This window comes from Triturus cristatus, chromosome 10 (genome assembly GCF_964204655.1).
Source record: "Triturus cristatus chromosome 10, aTriCri1.1, whole genome shotgun sequence".
Lineage (NCBI taxonomy): Eukaryota > Metazoa > Chordata > Amphibia > Caudata > Salamandridae > Triturus > Triturus cristatus.
The window spans coordinates 870,236,746-870,258,332 of record NC_140593.1 but is presented as its reverse complement, the minus strand read 5'-3'; the positions used below and the strand labels follow the sequence as shown (position 1 = coordinate 870,258,332).

Sequence of the window (21,587 nt, the reverse complement as noted above, 5' to 3'; positions counted from 1 at the left end):
AGCTATTTTAGCTGGTGGTGGGAGACGGGAAATTGGTCAGTAGTTGCATGGGTCTTTGTGATCAAGAGAAGCTTATTTTAGAAGAGGAATCACAACTGCCCTATTCCAGATCTTTTGGAACGTTCCTGGTTCACACATATTTTGAAAAATAGGTGTTAATTTAGATGCAGAGATCTCTGCTGCTAATTTTGTTATATTTGGTGGGCATGGATCATCTGGTGAGCCCGAGGTGGCAGTGTTTAATACATTTATAATATACTCTGTTGGTAGAGGAATAAATCCGATCAGATGTTTGGTTGTATTGAGGTGATGATTGCTCTCAGTAGCCGGTGTTGGCATAGTGCATGATTTACCATCTGATTTTTTTTAATTAATTGTGTCTACTTTCTCTAAGAAGAGATCTGCTAGTGTGTTACAAAAGGGCTGGTTGGCATTCAAAACTTTAGTGTTGTGATTAGTTGTCAATTCGGTCGCTGTGCAAAAAAGCTCTTTAGTTGAGTCTTTTGCACCCTCGATCCTATTTGTAAAATATTCTGCTTTGGCTTTTACAGTGCTATCTTTGTATACAGCTATTGACTGTTTATATTTTCCCCTTTCTTCATGTTTATATGAACTCTCCATTTTCTTTCCTGTTTCCTGCACTTCTTCCTACATTTACTAAGCTCTGGGGAGAACCAGGGATCTGATGGATTTTGAAGCTTTAATTTGACCATTTTAACAGGTGCTACTTGATTTGATGCTGTTTCCAACCATTTGTTATATTGTTCGGCTGCTGTCTCCACATCATACTATGCCCCAAGCTGCTGCCCTGTATGTGGCTATCAACTTTGCTTTTACAGTATAACTTTGTAAAATTTCAGGGATGGGTTTATTCCCCAACTTCTTAGAGAAATTAAAAACACTTGCTTCTCTCCAGGTGGAAAGCTCTATTTGAAACCATATCCTTCCAAGGAAATTTTCCATAAAGAGAATCCCAAGGTACAAAATCGAATTGACTACCTCCACTCTATATTGAGCAAGATGAAAGACCAGGCATTTCTTTAGGGGTGACCCTGTGAATGAGACATAAGATTTAGACTACTTAACACGTAAATCCAGGGAGTCCATAAATCTAGTATATTCCTCTATGAGGCTCTTCAGTGCTCTAGGAGTTTCAGCTAAGAGCACTGCATCATCAGCATAGAGGAGAATCAGGAGAGGGGCACACTTAATAAACACATCATTCCTGGCACACTTTTGTAGGGCCTTCTCCAACCTATTAATATGAAGGGAGAATAGGAATGGAGCAAGGACACATCCTTGTCTCACTCCACGCATGATACCGAATGATTTTCTGCATTCACCCTCTCTACCAAACCTTACGCAGGCTGTGGCCCCTACTTAAAGCTGCCTCACAAAGTTAATGATTAGTTTGTCTACTCCCATGAACTTGATGATTTCCCATAGCTTACTATGGACAACGCAGTTGAATGTGGTTGACAGGTCCATAAACGCCATGTAAAGATGGCCCTTTGTTGCAGGGATTCTGGGCAAACACACAACTATGCGTGGGAATATGGGAATTTTGTTTGTAGGGAATGTCATCCTAAGTACCCATGAGCCTGGGACCGACTAGCTATAATGTCTCACTTGCCCTCATACTCTCTCACAGAGTAAAAAGTGATTAGACACCCCAGAACACTACACTCCCAACTCTCTCAGGATTCGCAGTTACAAGACACACCCTTTCGCTCACACTCTTGTACTCATCTGACAGAGACACAAACAAGTTTAAAATATTTATTTTAACTAACGTGTTCTGGTATGCAGTATATGTGCCACAATCAGCAGACAAATGCATAACACAAATAGGGTTACCATAGTGAATAGTCGGTAAATCATAAAAGGCGCTGTCATGATGAGTGACAGCATAACCTAACCTCCCTCCTCTTGTATAGAAGCAAGATGAATATATATTAGAAGATCTCTGGGCGTTATCAGTAGACCACGTACCTCAGTATATAGGTGGCAGATCTACATCATAGGTCCTGTCATGCTCTTCTCCCTAGAAAGCTCCCTCTACAAGTGTGCCTTACCTATCCGTGTATTCCAATAAGACCAAAGTCTGTGTTCCCAAACAACGGCTGCATCTGCATGCTTTGTCTAGGTGTGAGGGCCTGACCAGAACAGAATAACAAGGGGCATTTTTGTTTGACCGTGTTCACAATGTTATGACTAAATCCAAGGAACCTGCAAAGCGTGAAAACAACTGTAGGTTCTATGTGAAAGTTTCAGAATGTCACATGCAAAATAAACCGGTGTAGTAAGTTGCACAAAGCAACGGACAGTCTGCAGCATGCTCAAGCTAACATAGTGAAAACGACAATGTCCTCATGGGCCATGTGACACCTTCTTCGCAGCCATATTCTTAGTGACCACCATGCTTAAATTAAGACATGGGTCAATAGTCCCTTCCCCTTCCTGAACCCTTATTGGACTATAGAAAGACTTTGACTCTCCTCAGGCCATTCCTCCAATCTATTAGGACTTAATGACCCATCAATTTAGCTGTACCATCTATCAACAATATTGGCCTGGAATTGTTTGGCTCTCCCTTATCCCCATTTTAGATATGGGAATGATTGTAGAATGCTTCTATGAGTTGCGGGCCCACTTTGGCTATTGCCTTAAAAACGTTAGTCAATAGAGGGGACCATAGATCTTGGGGATCCATAAAAATATCTGCAGGAACCCCATCAGGGCCAAGGGCCTTTAAGGGAACTAGTTTGTGCTAAAGCCCGCAAGATCTCATCCTGAAGAACACTATGAAGGGGTTGTTTTCCTTCTCTAAAAGAGGAATAATATAGCTCACTGTCTCAAAGGAGCTTCGAAAAATATTTTGAAAATGTGTCACCCATCCTAAAGGGACCTACGGCATTCTTAAAAAAGGGTACATTTACAACCTTCCAGAATCCACTACTATCTTTTAAATCCATTACCATACTCAGATCTGCCCATGCTTGCTTCCTTAGTATTTTTAATCTATTCCTTTTAGCCTCCTTGTATTTACACTTTAAATTCTGAATCAAAGGGAAATCTCTAGGTACCCTGTGTAGAGCCTCAAGTTGGTTAGATAGAGCCTTAGTACATAAGGTATCAAACCAACGTTCTGGGGATGTTTTTTAGATGAAAACGGCATAATCAGCTAAAGTTTGATTCCACCTAATAGTTTCACAAAGTAAACTTTAACCTGTTTGGGGTTCACATGTGGGTCTAAACAGGCTATGATCTATGCCTGTTTATGATGCAAAACCTTAGGAAGGAAATCAGATTTGTCCCCTTTGTCCTATTTTAATATAAAACTATTTCTCCTCACTAGCAAAGGCTTTGGAACTTTGTCTGGATAATTCTTCATTTTCCCTACTGTTTAGGATCACAAGCCAAAGCAGTGTGATCACTAAGCCCTGACAATGTTGCCTGCATTTTCACTAAGTCTCCCTCTGAACGTGTTTGAAACAATTATATAATCTAGCATACAGCCTTTATCTGCACTCTCGAATGTTGCCACTAAGGTACCAAGAAGTGGGTATATACTATATAAAATCATGAAGTTACACATCATCAAAAGCCTGTTGAAGGCATTATCGTAAGTAGCATGTTTGAAGTGGGCCATGTTATCACCTGCCTAGTCTTTTAACCCACATATAGCGCTCCCCAACTTTTGACATTTGACATTAAAATCTCCCACCCATTTTAGATCCAGGGCTTTGTGATAACGTAAAATTATTTAGTCAATCACCTGTTCCAGGAAGTCAACCACTTGTGCCATATCCGCCGCAAATAAGTTATTATAAAAATTGATTATGATCACAAATATTTGAAAATAAGGCAAAATGTCTTGGAACTTGAAGACTCTTACATTGATGGTATTTGCTAATAGAGTCAAAATAACCCCTCTGGCTTAACCAGACCTGGCTAGTATCGCTGGGGTTTGGAAGGAGCGAAAGTCCTCTAAGGAGGCTGGACCTGCCTCTCACATCTCCAACATAATATATAGTATTTAGAAGCCTCCCTCAGCCAGTCCTGGTTATCCTTTTTTTCTCTTAAGACCTGCTATGTTCCAAGTAACCAACTTTAAAGAGTTTACCCCCCTCTCATATCTCTTTTCTTTATGTGGGCCTCCCCAGGATCCCCTACTGCCACTAGGGTTTTGGCTTTAGGGGCCAGTCAGTCTCAATCCTCAAGACTCTCCAATGGGGCATATCTATTACGCAGTGGTATTGCGCCATTTCTCCTCTGTAAGTTACTTTGCAAGTTGGGATGGCTAGCACATCTGGATTTACCCACCTCTGTCCTCAGTTTATAAAATAGACTTAAAAGGAGAGAAAATATCTCAGAGCTGAAGGATGGGCACTTGGAAGTTGGTTCATCATATTCCCCACTAATCCTAGACAATCTAGGTTCACCACGATATATATTATAATATTATATGTTTGGAAGCAAAGCACACCCATGATACTCTTCTTGCCATTAGGATATGCCTATGTAAATAAGGGCCACCTCGTGTAAACATAGCAAGCCAATATAAGTCTTCATAATAGATTGTGCTATTGTCTCAACCTGACCTTGTCTAAGCTCTTTAATATTTACCATCTCAAGGATAAGGATGTATGGACAAGCTTTAGTTGGCTATTCTAATGTATGCACCCTCTGGGGCCTTTCCTAATGTATTTCCCCCTTCTTTGCCCATTACTGTTGGGGTTATGGGTTTCTCTAGGGGCGGGGGTGGGAGAAATTTTGTTTTACCGTTAGTTGATAATTTTGGGGTTTAAATCTAATCTTGGGCCAACGTGATTTGCCATCGAGGGGGCATTATCCCTTTCACAGTTTAAGTCAGTTAGGGCCCTCCCATGATTCGCTTCTAAATGTGCATTACTCTCCGGGCGCTTCGAAGATTACCATGCTGTGGCCCTATACTTCCACCCCTTGACTATCGGCTACCCTCGTCTCAAATCATGGAACAAAGAAGTTAGATAATGTATTCAAAGCGCTGAAGCGATTACTATCTGGCATGTTCTGAATGGACCCTCTATGAATATTTATTTGTATAAGACGTTGCTCTATTAGATCCAGTCAAGATAAAAGAGGCTGTAGTTGTGCCATAAAATAGCATTCCAGTCTGTGGAAGAGAACATCCATGTCCACAGAGTGTAAGTTCTGGGGTGAGAGTTCAGTTCTGATCGATTTCTTTGGCTTCTTTTGTTTGGTTGCAATAGATTGTTTACCCCCATCTCTTTGTTGAAGGAACCATTAAGGTATTGGACATACAAGCTGGGGGATCAATATGATTATCAATCAAACTGGGGGGCAAATCCCAGTCCTCCTCTGTCCAGCATCACATCCTGTCAAGAGCTGAACATAATTGATAAGCTGACTAGTTCTTACGTCCTCAATAGAAAGGTGTTGTTCTGTAAGCTCAGTCTCCTTATTTAGTACATGTGTTGCCCTCACAAGGAAGGAGTCAAGGGTATTTATTATATCTCCCCATTGTCTGGCCGTTTTTCCTTTTTCTATCCCATTCAGCTTGTATGTGCCATCCCAGAGAACATGCCGATAGGTGGGTCGCCCAGCCCAGGTTCTTCCAGGCTATAACAGGCACAAGGTCGCATTGTGCATAAGAGCCTATAGTGAGTGATAACTGGTGCAGGGGCTGATGGGGCGTGTAATTCCCCAGCGGTGCGGGTGCCTCTGTGTGGCTTTCCCCTCCTTTTGCCGCAGAAACCAGGATCTAACTGCAGCTAGGCTTCCAGCACTTTAAAAAAAAAAAAGAAAAATGCATCCCAGTTGCCTAGAACGTAATGCATTCAAAAATGAAAAATGAAATGTTTCATCATGGGACCACTGGCAGCGCTTAAGAAATGTTGCTGCCCACATTCACAAAGGGGAACCACTTTGTGAATGGAGTACCACCTCCATCATGGAGTTGGCAAAATATGAATGTTTTGCGACTGCATTCTGATTGTAAAACATTCATACATGTCCCTGTGAGTTGTTATTAGGAAGGGACGCCATTGAAATGCCCCTCTCTAATTGCGACCTATTTTGCAAGTTGGTAATAGGTTACCGACTCGCACAATAGGGTTCTCTGTGAATCAGAATTAGGTAATCGATATTCCTAATGTATGAAACTTACAGAGTTTCATTTAGTGATTCCCAGTGGGTCGCAAATTGACCTACATCATGAATACTAATCAAGCACGTCACAATTTGCAACCCATTAGGAATCGCTAAAAGCACAGAGATGGAGGCCTGTTGAGGTCAGCAAACCACCATGTCTGTGATTTCTTTTAAATAAAGTAATCATTTTTTTTAATGCTGCCCGTTTTCCTAAAGGAAAAGAGGTTGCATTTAAAAAATAAAAATAAAAAATATATATTTTCATTTTTAAGTCAAGCCTAGCGGTAACAACCATGCGCTGCTCACTCTGCGAGCTGTAGTAGAGTATGGGAGAGAAACCGCACCCACTCTCCACCCATATTTTTATTGGCTTGTGTCATTGTCTTTTGTAAATGCTGCCTTCGGATTCATTAAGAGGCTTGTTAGTCCCTCCTTAGTACAGCCTTGTCTTCATTTTTAACCTCCCATCGCTACTGGCCCCTTTACTTCGGTTGTTACAAGGGACCTGTTATTTAGGCTGTAAGCATATTTACTTTATTGAGTTGCTCTTACTGCAGGCCGGACATGTGCTGCTTCAGCTGAAACAGCTTGTGTGTTTTTTGAGCTGCACTGCTGACCCCGTAACACGGGCGCCCACTTTCAATCACTTTATCCCTGCATTATCTTGTGTTTGTTTCAGCCCCACCAAGTGAAATGGATTTAGAAATGATTAGCAAATTAATTCATGTAAATTCCAGGTAGCACATAACCGTGTGCTAATGGGCTCAAGCTGAGAACAGCACATCTGTGATACATGTCATCTGCATTAAAGCCACCTCACAGGTTGTTTTCAAAAGCCTGTTTTATTAACAACAACACCACCAATGCCACCACCACCACTATCATGAATACCACCATCACGAATACCTCCAGCAATACGAATACCAGCACAACCATCACCAATACAACCACCACCAATACCAACAGCAATACCAATACCACCACCACCAATACCACAACCACCAATACCACCATCACCACCAATACCACTACCACCAATATCAATACCACCACCACCAATACCGCCACTAATGCCACCACTAATGCTATCACCGGCACCACCACCAGTACCACCACCAATACCACTACAAATACCACCAACAATACCACCAATATCACCACTAATACCACCACCAATATCACCCCCACCAATACCACCAACACCAATACCATCACCACTAATACCACCAGCACCAATACCAGCACCAATACTACCACCACCAATACCCCCACCAACACCACCCCCACCAACACCAATATCATCACCACCAATACCATCATCACCAATACCACCACCAATACCATCAGAAATACCACTACCACAAATACCACCAATACCACCACTACCACCAATACCACCACCACCAATACCACCACCACCAATACCACCAATGTCACCAATACCACCAACACCACTACCACTAATACTACCACAACCAATCCCACCACCACCACCAATCCCACCACCATCACCAATCCCACCACCACCAATACCAACACCACTACCACCAATACCACCACAAATGCCACCACTAATGCCACCACAGGCACCACCATCAATACCACTACCAATACCACCACCAATACCACCCCACCAATACCACCAGCACCACCAATACCACTACAAATAACACCAATTCACCACTTATAGCACCACCCATACCACCACCACCAATACCACCACTAACAATACCAACACCATTAACACCACCACCAATACCACCACCTCCAATACCACCAATACCAATACCATCACCAATACCACCACCATCAATACCACAACCACCATCAATACCACCACCACCATTACTAATACCACCACCAATACCCCACCAACAATACCACCACCACCAATACCACTACCAATATCACCACCACCAAATACCACCACCACCAATGCCACTAATACCAGTAACACAACCACCAATACTACCACCACCTATAGCACAAATGCCAATATCCCCACCACCAATACCACCATCACCAATACCACAACCACCACCAATACCACCACCACCAATACCGCCTCGACTACTAATACCACCACCACCAATACCAACACCACCACCAATATCAGTACCACCACCACCAATACCAATATCAATACCAATACTAATACTGCTCCTAATACCACCAATACCAACCCTACCACCAATACCACCACCACAACCAATACCAACACCACCACCACCAAAACCACCAGCACCAATGCCACCACCAATACCATCACCAATACCACCAATACCACCACCACCAATACTACCACCACCAATACCTCCAATACCATCAGGAACAATACCACCACCATCACTAATAACTATACCATCACCAATACCACCAACAATATCAATACCACCTCCACCAATACCACTACCACCAACACCACCAGTACCGTTACCACCACCACCAAGACCGCCACCACCACCAATACCACCACCAATGCCACTACTAATGCCATCAGTGGCACCACCATCAATACCACTACCAATACCACCACCAATACCACCACCAATACCACCACCAACAATACCACCACCAACAATATCAACATGAATACCATCACCAATACCACCACCTCCAATACCACCAATACCATGACCAATACCACAACCACCACCAATACCACCACCACCAATACCACTACCACTACTAATACCACCACCAATACCCCACCAACAATACCACCAATACGACTACCAATACCACCAAATACCACCCCCACCAATACCAGAAGCACCACCACCAATGCCACCACCAATACCACCACCACCAATACCACCTCCACCACTAATACCACCATCATCAATTCCAATACCACCACCAATTCCACCACCACCACTATCAGTACCACTACCACCAATTCCAACACCACCACCAATACCACCACCACCGATATCAGTACCACTACCACCAATACCAACACCAATACCAATACTGCTCCAAATACCACCACCACCATTACCACCAATGCCACCACCACTAATACCACCACCACCACCAACACCACAACCAATACCAACACCACCACTACCAATACCACCAACTCTAAGGCCACCACCAATACCATCGCCAATACCACCACCACCACCACCACCATCAATACCACCACCACCACCACCAATACCACTACCACCACCACCAATACCACCAGGAACAATAGCACCATGACTAATAAAAATACCATCACCAAAACTGTTGTAAATTGGCAGCGATTGGGTTAGCATTAGCGGAAGCCATCTTGTCCATTTCGTGGAATCCGTTTTGTATTTCTGGCAGCCATTTTGTTTGCCATGTGCTGCCACATGCTCACCATGTGTTCTGTCCTCCCTCAGTGTTGACTGCTCTTGTAATCTGCCTAGAAACGAACTATATTTAGCATCTTCCACCTTCGCACATGCCCAGTTGAGTTTGCAGCTGTCCTTGCAGCTGTTAGTAGTATGTAACTGTCAGGATGTGTTTACTAGCATTGGCAAACTGTTAACTCCTACTTGTCGACTGTGCATTTCTATATGACCTTATATGTACATAAAACCTTCTTCTGTACTTGTACCGCCTTCTTTTGAGCCCCTGTGTGGGTATAAAAGGACCATGCGCCTTCTGTTCGGTGTGCTACTTTATTCATTACCGAAGGGTGCTGTGTGAATGTAGTTCCACCTCATGAGGTTTATTAAACTTTGTATTTTCTATTCCAGTTTCTGTGCCAACTTCTTCCTATTGGTCTGAGGACTCTGTGCAGAGAAGGGCGAACCCCTTGCACTGGTAGGCCTAGCTGAGGTCCATTTCTACAAATTGGTGCCCCACGTGGGGCTCATCGGCGACTCGGATGCCCGAAGGATTGGTCGCGACGAAGGATTGGAATCTCGCTCTGGACGCGATCGCTGCCCGATGAGACCCGAGTCTTGGCAACCACGGCGTTTTTCCTTTCTTTCTGATCTGGCCATCCAGGTGGTGCCGGTCCTCGACTGAGATCTCTTCTGTTGAGTCGCCGTGCAGTGACCATTTGGTCGATTTTAGAACTTGGCAGTTGGAACCTGGACACCAAGTGATTGGTAAGAGTTGTTCTGTGGCGCTTGCTGTTGGTTTTTATGCCTGGGATTGGTAAGGTAGTTTAGTAACACTTACTGCGGCTTTTGTATTTTGGACTTTGTATTGGGCAACTTGGATTTCTATGGGATTCATATATAAATTGCAATTTATATAGGCAGGTAATGAGGAGAATTTTCTCTATCTGAATTGATTTGAACGGCACATCGTACTAAAGGTACCTTAAGTGCTACTTTGATTATAATACTGCATAATCTGCACTATTTTTGGCATGCCTGTTTTTAGCACATTTCGTAGGATGTGTTGCTTTTGTAGTGGTACCAATTTGAGACTCGATGAAGTACAACCGGCCCCCCCGGAGGGGACGCCTAATAGGGATATGTATATTAAGTATGGTCTTTCTTCTATAATGTACAGCACATTATGGAATAAATACACTCGTAAGGATTCTGAGTTGCGTTGGCCTACGCATGGGTCATTTGATTTACGAAAGATTGAGTATGTGGAACAGTGTATGTTTAAGCGAAAGACTAGGCAAGATATGTTTGACTGTGTACGAATGTGGGAGAAAGAAGTGCGTGAACGAATGAAGCGTAAGCAAGCCTTGATTGAAAAAGAACAGCGAAAGAACATTTATGCGAAAGCATTGGAGTTGAAAAACAAAGAAATAAAGAGTTATAAGAGAGAGAAGATAGGGAGCGCAATTTACAGGTAACTGGCCAATACGCTGTTCGGCGGCCCCTCTATCCTATACTTAATAAACCACAAGATGATTTCTTATTATTAGATCCTCCTCCACCTCTGTATACTGTTCCTTCTGCCCCTCATGAGTCAGATGAGGACTCTGGTTCGGAGGAACACAAGGCACGAGAAACTCGTTCTATGTTGACCGCTGAGCGTGCGGCCCAGCTTTGATCTGCTGCTCGTAAAGCAGTTCGTAGCACTGCCCCCGCCTCTGAACTTCTAGATAGTATGAATGGTTGGCAGGAAAGGGAGCAGCTGTATTTTACTGAGGTGTTTGCCGCAGAGGTCCTTGAGCTGTTTAGGAAATATTCTGAGGAGTTAGAGCCCGACGATGTAGCAGATAATTGTAAGCAAATGAGTGATGGTCTTTTTGTTTTCTCCCAGGTGACTGATACAATCAGGCGTTTGGTTAAACGGCGTGTTGATGCAGTCCGTTTGCGAGAGGAGAAAAAGGCTGCAGACGTAGCTGCACAGACATCTCAGACCGGCATGGCACAAGCTTCTATCTTCGGAACAGATAAGACTATATTAGTTCATGTGAAACCTATGTGGGAGGCCGCGCCTTTGTATGTTCATCATAAAAGAATGGGTACAAGTGATGATAAGGTTTCTATCGATGCAAAGGGTTATTTCATTTATAATTGGGTTTACACTCCTTGGAATAGGACGGATGTCATGGCACTTAAAACTGCATTGCCTGATCCGCTAAAAAATCCAGCCGCTTTTTATGAGGAAGTTGAGGGTGCTATTAGCTCTTGTACTATGACTTTGCCTAATATTGATTTATTTTTTGGATTGATATTACCGCCTGATATGTGGAGAACTGTTCGTAAAATTGATGATCGTGCAGCTTTTGGGGCATTATGGAAAGACTTAGAACAAATGCTTATGGTCCGCCTTTAAGAGGTAGTGATAGAGGTGGACGTGGATCTTATGGTTCGTCTTTCCCTTCTTATACTCGTTCGAATTTGTCTGTTGACCAGTGCGCGTACTGTAACAAATTTGGGCATTGGGCTTCCGATTGTCCAGCACTGCGTGCTCAGCAGTGTCCACGTGGTCAGGGACAAATGAGAAATCGTTCAGGATATTCAGGGCCTAGAGGAAGCACAGGTGATCGTGCTAGGTTTGATGCTAATATACGTGGGCAGGATGGGTTTAACACTTTTGATAGAAGGAACCAATATCAATTGTCCGACTATGTGCCGTCTGATTTTCAAGATTCTGCTTATGCATAGGATTGCCTAGGATGGGGTAAGGAATCAGTTGAAGTTCCAGTAGATCAGAGGGGTACCTATGTTACAGCACATGTTTTGGGTTCTACTGATCAGTTTCTGGTTGATACAGGAGCTACCCGTAGCGCCTTGTCTAAACAATTGGTTCCAAGGGCTCCCCTGTCTGGCTTAACCATTACATCGATAGGTTTCGATGGAACCCCTTCCCTTAGCCCACTGTCACAACCACTTGCATTCCATGTGGATAAATGTACTGCTCCATGTCCATTTTTGCTTTCCCCGAATACACCAGACAATATTGTGGGTCTTGAGATGCTCAAGTATTTCAGGGCTACGATACGATGTTCTCCAGAAGGTGTACGCGTTATCTTGAATGACAACCATCCTGTGACAGAGAGAGCTTGTCTTGTTAAAGAGGATATTGCATTAGCTTCACTCCCTAGTACTTTGTGGGCTTCTTCAGACACTGATGTAGGGCAAATGGTTATTCCACCAGTACATATTAGTGTCAAGGAGGGCGCTGTGCTGCCACGTTTGCCTCAATACAAAATTTCACAGGAAGGCGAAGAAGCACTCATACGTATTGTCCATGATCTCATTGAAGTGGGGGTTGTTGAGGAAGTTCCTTACAATGTTTGTAACAGTCCGATTCTTCCTATTCTGAAAAAAAATACTGACACTAGGATTTACCGATTCATTATTGATTTGCGAGAAGTTAACAAGATTGTAGTACCACAATACCCCGTGGTTTCTGACATAATGACACTTCTTACTTTGGTTCCTCCGACAGCAACTACATTCTCTGTGATAGACTTGAAGAATGCTTTCTTTTCGATCCCTATTCATCCTGATAGCCGATATTTGTTCGGTTTCACTTTGAATAATCGATCGTATAGATTTTGTAGAGTTCCTCAAGGCTATACTGAGAGTCCTAGTATTTACAGTCAAGCATTAAAAAGACAACTTGATTATTTCGTTTTGCCTGAAGGTGTGGCTCTCATACAATATGTCGATGACATCTTGTTGGCAGCCGATACCCCTGAACAGTGTGAAAAATGTACTTTGTCCTTGCTTTCTTTTCTTGCTTCCCATCATCACAAAGTGTCATGAAAGAAATTGCAATATTGTAGACCGAAGGTAACCTACTTAGGTCACCTTCTGTCTAAGGAGGGACGTGCACTCACACCAGATCGCATTCAAGCTATTTTAGACACACCAGTGCCCCATACTCAGAAAGATGTCCGTGCATTCATTGGTCTTACTTCTTTTTGTAGGCAATGGATATTAGGGTTTTCACATATTTTTAAACCCCTGTTGGCTCTTTTGACTAAAGATACTCCAATGCCCCCTTCCATGGACGACTGAATGCCAGAATGCTTTCCAATAATTGCAACAAGCCCTTTGTTCTGCACCAGTATTAGGCACTCCAGATTACACCAAGGCTTTTACACTCTATGTACACGAAAGAGATGGTCGCGCACTTTCAGTTTTAGTGCAGACACACGGTGAGAAACAGCGTCCCTCTGCATATTTTTCAGCAGTACTTGATCCTGTTGTTCGTGCGTTGCCTGGATCCTTCCGTTCAGTTGCAGCAACAGCTGTGTCAATACGTCAGAGTGAAGGGATAGTTTAGTCACATAAGCTGTTGGTGCTAGTACCCCATGCGGTTGATGCCCTTTTAAATCAGACGAAGATGCAGCATTTAACTAGTGCTCGTCTGACAGGATACGAATTGACATTGTTGGCCCCTCACATTACACTGAAGAGATGTGCTACACTAAACCCAGCCACTTTGATACCATACCCATACATGATGTACCATGTGTATTGATGAGTGACTACCTATCACAATTGACTGACAGTTTGATTTCTATTCATCAACAGGTTCGAGAAGCTCTTCCTGATAGGTCTGCAGGTGAAGGCCATGGACTTCGACCTGGAGACCAGGTGATGATCCGATCATTCCAGAGGTCGAGCAGTTTGGAGCCGAGGTGGCGCGGCGCGGAGCAGGTGCTCCTTTCAACGAGAACTGCGGTCCGAGTGACGAACAGGAGGAACTGGGAGCACTCCACCCACTGCAAGAAAGTGCCGTCTACCTTGGTGGATCCTGCTGCCTTGATCGACCATTGGGACATCCTGGATACAGAGAGTGGCCAAGCCATATCACCTGATGAACCTGAGGAAGTCTTCCCGGATCACACGATTCCTGGAGTATCCCGATACCAACTGAGACAACGGAAAGAGCATGCATCGTCGAAATAGACTGGTTGAGCAACCGCCCTGGGTTAGTGAAACGGAATGCCGATGTGGCAAGGGGGGGATCAGTCCTGTACATTACAGAGGAGCTGCAAATTGCAAGGATTGTAGCTCTCCAGAACCGAATGGTTCTAGATTTGGTTCTGGCTGATCGAGGTGGTGCATGTCGCATCATCGGTAGCGACACCCATCTTGACCCTCGGTGAAGAAACCAACGGCTGCCCAGGGATAAGAGCTCCAACGATTGTTTTCAACGACAAGCTGATCATGTCCACAATGAGATCAACTGTTGCTAAAAGAAAGATCATTTGTGCTATAGGGTTTGTTGTTGCTATGGTGGCTGTAGCAGTAATAACCTGGTTCGTTGAGAAAATGGCTCCTGCTCGAGAGCTTTTGATCGCCACTACTCCAGTATCAGTTGAACACCACTACTTTACGCTACCCTGCCATGAGCAGAAGCATCGACAATCCTACTTAAATAATACCTTTATCCAGATGTTGCATCATACTCATCATGACACAAATACTACCAACTGTTGGGTGTGTGGGATGATACCTGCACATCAAAAGAAAAGAGGAACACCTTTTATTCCTCTTCCCTTTTCTCATAATGGTTCTTGTCAGGCTTGGTATGCGCTTTTGTTTGCATCTGGAAGACGTACAGTAGGCGGGCTTCTTTTTTGCCTTAATAAAGTATGCTACCAAGATAAAGATGGTTATCCTCAAGCCAAAGGGACCAAATGGGAATGGGAAGAGTATCAACCGGACAATATTTCAACACCATATGTCTTCACAAATATGAGAACTTTTACCAGTAAGGAACAATTTGTGATTTCTGTTACTAGAGCTAAAGCAGATCTATGTATAAGCAGTATTGGGAGAATTCCAGTGGGGAAAAGCGAATGTACTGTAATTCTGACTATTGAAGGTGTAAATAACAGTAGTCTTATAGCCTCACATAATACTTACTTTATCTGTGGTAGCCAAGGATATTATCAACTACCGGCTGGGTGGTAAGGTGTGTGCTATGTGTCCTTTCTATTGCCCCTTGTGTTTCTGGCACCTGCATCATACCACCAGGACCTTAAATTATTCGACGATATCTCTAGAAATAGATACAAAAGGACAATAAATGATGAAGTAAACCAAACTGATACCACTCTGCAACAGTATGTCGATTTTAATTTAGGTTTGTTCTTCTTTGTGGGTGCTGCATTAAACAGTAGGAAAATAAGACGATTGACTAGAGTTGTGGAAGCTGTTACCAATCAGACAGCTATGGCACTTGGGAACATTACAGAGGAGCTGCAAATTGCAAGGATTGTAGCTCTTCAGAACCGAATGGTTCTAGATGTGGTTCTGGCTGATTGAGGTGGTGCATGTCACATCATCGGTAGCAGCTGTTGCGTATTCATACCGGATCACTCACCTTCAGTATATGACGCAATATCAAAACTGCATAAGATTGCTGTAGAAATTCATCCAGAGACTGGTACTTGGACTTTTGCTGGATGGTTTGGGACTTTTGTTTCTGCTTGGGGCTGGAAGCTACTGACTATCCTGTGTGTAATGATTACGATACTTTTTACATGCTGTGTATGTATCCAATGTGGTCCAACGCTTTGCTCCATTTGCATCTCTGTCTGTATACCTGTCAAAAGGTATGTTGCAGAAACAAAGGCCCAACAAATGTTGAATAAAGAGGTGGCCGAAATAATGCTAATAGATGTACGGGATGCATATTTAGATTACCCCAGAGGAATGAATGTCTTCAGCTAATGCTAAAAGGGTCATCTGTTGTAAATTGGCAGCGATTGGGTTAGCATTAGCGGAAGCCATCTTGTATTTAGAGGCTATCTTGTCCATTTTGTGGAATCCATTTTGTATTTCTGGTAGCCATTTTGTTTGCCATGTGCTGCCACGTGCTCACCATGTGCTCTGTCCTCCCTCAGTGGTGACTGCTCTTGTAATCTGCCTAGAAACAAACTATATTTAGTATCTTCCACCTTCGCACATGCCCAGTTGAGTTTGCAGCTGTCCTTGCAGCTGTTAGTAGTATGTAACTGTCAGGATGTGTTTACTAGCATTGACAAACTGTTAACTCCTACTTGTCGACTGTGCATTTCTATATGACCTTATATGTACATAAAACCTTCTTCTGTACTTGTACCGCCTTCTTTTGAGCCCCTGTGTGGGTATAAAAGGACCATGCTCCTTCTGTTCGATGTGCTACTTCATTCATTACCGAAGGGTGCTGTGTGAATGTAGTTCAACCTCAGGAGGTTTATTAAACTTTGTATTTTCTATTCCAGTTTCTGTGCCAACTTCTTCCTATTGGTCTGAGGACTCTGTGCAGAGAAGGGCGAACCCCTTGCACTGGTAGGACTAGCTGAGGTCCACTTCTACAATACCACCAATACCACCAACATTACCAATACCACCACCACCACCACGAATACCTAGAGGCCTACCAGGTGGCTCAGCGTGTTCCATGCCCTTATTTCTCCTGTGAACATTGATCGAGTTAACCTTTCTCTGTCTTCAGCATCCGTACCTGGGGCGTGGAAACATGCCAAAGTTATTCCGCTGCTAAAGAAACCTTCTTTGGATCCTGCTGAGTTGGGCAACTATCGCCCCATCTCCCAGCTGCTTTTTTTGGCGAAGCTGGTTGAATCTCATGTGAATTCCATTCTCTCTGAGTTTATTGAGCAGAATGCCTTCCTGGACCCTTCTCAGAATGGTTTCCGATCGCGTCACAGCACCAAGTCTGCCCTGCTGGCAGTGACGGAAGCAATCCGGGGGAGTCTGGATGTCGGTGATTCAGCGGCCTTAGTCATTTTGGACTTAAGTGCCGCGTTCGATACCGTATCTCACGTGATACTTTTAAAGCGCCTACAGGAAATTGGTATCAGGGATGTGGCTTTGGACTGGCTCCGGTCCTTTCTGGAGGGGAGGTCATTTCAGGTCTCCGTGCCACCTTTTTATTCGCAGGAGTTTGCTTTGCACCAGGGGGTGCCGCAGGGCTCAATTTTGAGCCCCCTACTGTTCAACATTCATGTCCGACCCCTGGCTTCGGTAACCAAATGTAGGGGATTGTCATTGGTGTCGTATGCTGACAACACCCAATTGGTGATCGCCTTCTCTAAGAAATCCAGCGCCAATCTGGACAAGTTCAAAGAGAACCTTTTAGTGGTTGCGGACTGGATGGCGGCAAACTGCTTGCAGTTGAACCCCAGTAAGTCTGAGGACTTATTGTTCGGGAAGGACCGGGAGTTGTGGTCCGAGCAGTGTTGGCCGGATCATCTTAAACCCGCCCCCTTGCCCAAGGAGGCTATGAAGAACATGGGCGTGTGGTTCGACAGTGGCCTGACTTTTGACATCCAATCGAAAGCAGTGGCAGGGGTCTGTTTTGGGCTTTTGTGAGGTCTGAAACCACTTTTGGTTTCTTTCCACCCAAAGTGCGTCAAACCATTGTCCTGGCGACAATCCTATCTAGACTGGACTATGGCAATTCCCTCTATCTGGGCGCCAAGAAGTCCAGCATTAGGCATCTGCAGAGAGTACAGAATGCAGCGGCTCGCATTCTGGTGGCTCTTCTGAAATCTTGCTCGGTTGCCCATGTGCTTCCTAAACTTCATGGGTTGCCTGTTGAAAAGCGTATTCAGTTCAAGTCTCTTTGTGTGTCGCACAAGATCCTGACCCTACAAGCACCTTTAGGGCTGGCCAACCTGTTAGAGTTTTACGTGCAGCGGCGTTCCCTTTGATCTGCTGACCAAGCGTTGGTCAGCATTCCTCGAGTTCTGAAAGCTAGAGCTGGTGGCTGTTCTTTTCGCAGTCTTGCTGCGAAACTCTGGAATTCGTCCCTGCCTCCATCAGAACGATCGGGAACCATCTTGATTTCCGCAAATCCATAAAGACCTGGCTGTTCCCTGTCTAACTTTTAATTTTTCTCCCTTGGCTCACGTCTATGGTCTTTGGTGACGCTGGGAAAGCCAGTTGTTGGGGCAGCTATGCGCAATACAAATTCGACTAATAATAATGATAATAAGACCACCACCATTAATACCACCACCAACACCCCCTCCACCAGTAACATTATCACCACCACCATGACCACCACCACCACCAATTACACCACCACCTATACCACCACCAGTACCACCAGCAATATCACCACCAACAATACGACCACCAGCAGTACCTTCAATACCACCACCACCAATACCATCACCAATACCACCATCATTACCTCCAATACCACCAATACCACCATCACCAATACCACCACCAATACCATCACCAATACCACTACCACCAATACCACCACCACCAATACCACCAAAACCACCACCACCAATAACACTACCAGCAATACCATCACCAATACCATGGATACCACCAACAATACCAATACCACCATGATCACCAATACCAACAACACCAACAACACCACCACTACCATCACCACCAATACCACCACCACCAATACCACTACCACCACCAATAACACCACCACCTATACCACCATCACCACCAATACAACCACCACCACCAATACCACCACCAACAATACAAATACCACCACCAGTAACCCCAATACCACCACCACCAATACCACCACCAATACCATCAACAATACCACCAATACCATCACCACCAATACCACCATCACCAATACCACTGCCACCAATACCCCCACCACCAATACCACCACCAATACAGCCACCACCAACACTAACACCACCACCAATACCACCACCCCAATACCACAAACACCACTACCACCACCAATATCACTACCAATACCACCACCACGACCAATACCACTGCCAATATCACCACCATGACCAATCCCACCAATATCGCCACTAATACCACCACCAATACCAAACCACCAATATCAACACCACCACCACCAATACCACCACCTCCAAAACCACCATTACCATCATGAAAATAACCAATACCACCAACACCAATACCATAACCACCACCAATACAACCACCACCAATACAACCACCACCAATAACACCACCACCAATACCACCACCACCAATACCCCCACCACCAATACCACCAACAATACCACTACCAAGACCGGCAATACCATCGCCACCAATGACACCAACATCAGTAGCACCACCACCAATACCACCAATACCAATGCCACCACCAATACCAATACCACCACCAATATCACCACCACCTATACCACAACCACCAATACTCCCACCACCAATGCTACCACCACCAATACCAACACCAATACCACCACCCCCACCAATACTGCCACCACCAGTACCACCAATACCACCACCACCACCTCAATACCACCACTACCACCAATGCCAATACCAATACCACTGCCACCAATACCAGTACCATCACCATCAATACCAACACTTTTCCTAATACCAACACCACCACCACTGGCACCACCACCAATGCCAACAACACCTCCACCACCAATACCACCACCAATAGCCTCAGTAATACCACCAATACCACCACAAATACCAATACCACCACCATCACCACCAATAACTCCAACACCAATACCACCACCACTGACAGTACCACCACCAATACCAAAACCACCAATACCACCACCACCAACACCACCAATAACATCACCCCAAACACCACCAATACCACTACCACCAATAACACCACATCCTATACCACCACAACCACCACCACCAATACCACCAACACCACAACCAATAACACCACCAGCTATACCACCACCACCAATACAACCACCACCACCAATACCACCACCACCAATACCATCACCAATACCACCAATACCATCATCACCAATACCATCATCACCAATACCACTGCCACTGATACCCCCACCAATACCACCACCACCAATACCACCACCAATACCATCACCCCCAATACCACCACCACAGCCAATACCACCACCCCAATACCACCACCAATGCCACCACTAATGCCACCACCACTATCAATACCATTACCACCAATAACACCTCCACCACTAACACAACCACCACCAATATCAGCAGCACCACCAATACCACCACCACCAATATCAGTTCCACTACCACCAATACCAATACCAACACAAATACCATCAATACCAATACTGCTCCCAATACCACCAATACCACCAATGCCACCACCACCACCAATACTACCACCACCACCAATACCAACACCATCACCACCAATACCACCAGCACCAATGCCACCACCAATACCATCACCAATACCACTAATAGCACCACTACCAATACCACCACCACCAATACCACCAACACCAATACCACCAATACCATCAGGAAGAATAGCACCACCACTAATAACAATGCCATCAACAATATGACCAATATCACCAACAATACCAATACCACCACCAATACCACCACCACCAATACCACCACCACCAACACCACCTCCACCAGCACCCTTACCACCACCCCAAGACCACCACCAATAACACCACCACCTAAAGCACCACCACCACCAGTACCACCACCAACAAAACAGCCACCGGTACCTTCAATATCACCAATACCACCACCACCAATACCATCACCAATACCATCAATACCACCAACACCAATTCCACCACCAGTACATCCAATACCACCAACACCAATATCATCACCAATACCATCACCAATACCACCAATACCATCACCAATACCACCTATACCACCAACACTAATACCAGCACCAGTACCACCAATTTCAATATCACCAACATCCCCACCACCAATAACACCTCCATCAATACCATCAACAGTACCACGAATACCATCAACAATACCAACACCACCACGACCACCAATACCACCACCGCCACCACCAACACCACCACCACTACCATCACCACCAATACCACCACCACCAATACCACTACCACCACCAATAACACCACCTCCTATACCACCACCACCACCAATACAACCACCAATACCACCACCAATACCACTACCAGTAACTCCAATACCACCACCACAAATACCATCACCAATACCACCAATACCATCACCACCAATACCACCATCACCAATACCACTGCCACCAATACCCCCACCAATACCACCACCACCAATACCTCAATATTACCACCACCA

The 21,587-nt window shown here is 44.6% G+C and overlaps 1 protein-coding gene across 1 annotated transcript in view; it reads left to right on the top strand.

The window, feature by feature from the left end:
* LOC146796138 (uncharacterized) overlaps positions 1-16,770 on the top strand; it is a 34,129-nt gene extending 17,359 nt beyond the window's left edge. The window contains exons 2-3 of the mRNA XM_085628525.1: positions 9,888-10,244; positions 11,368-16,770. Coding sequence (XP_085484651.1) covers positions 9,888-9,968 — 81 coding nt within the window. The 3' untranslated portion in view covers positions 9,969-10,244; positions 11,368-16,770. The remainder of the gene's footprint in view (positions 1-9,887; positions 10,245-11,367) is intronic.
* Positions 16,771-21,587: the final 4,817 nt, after the last annotated feature.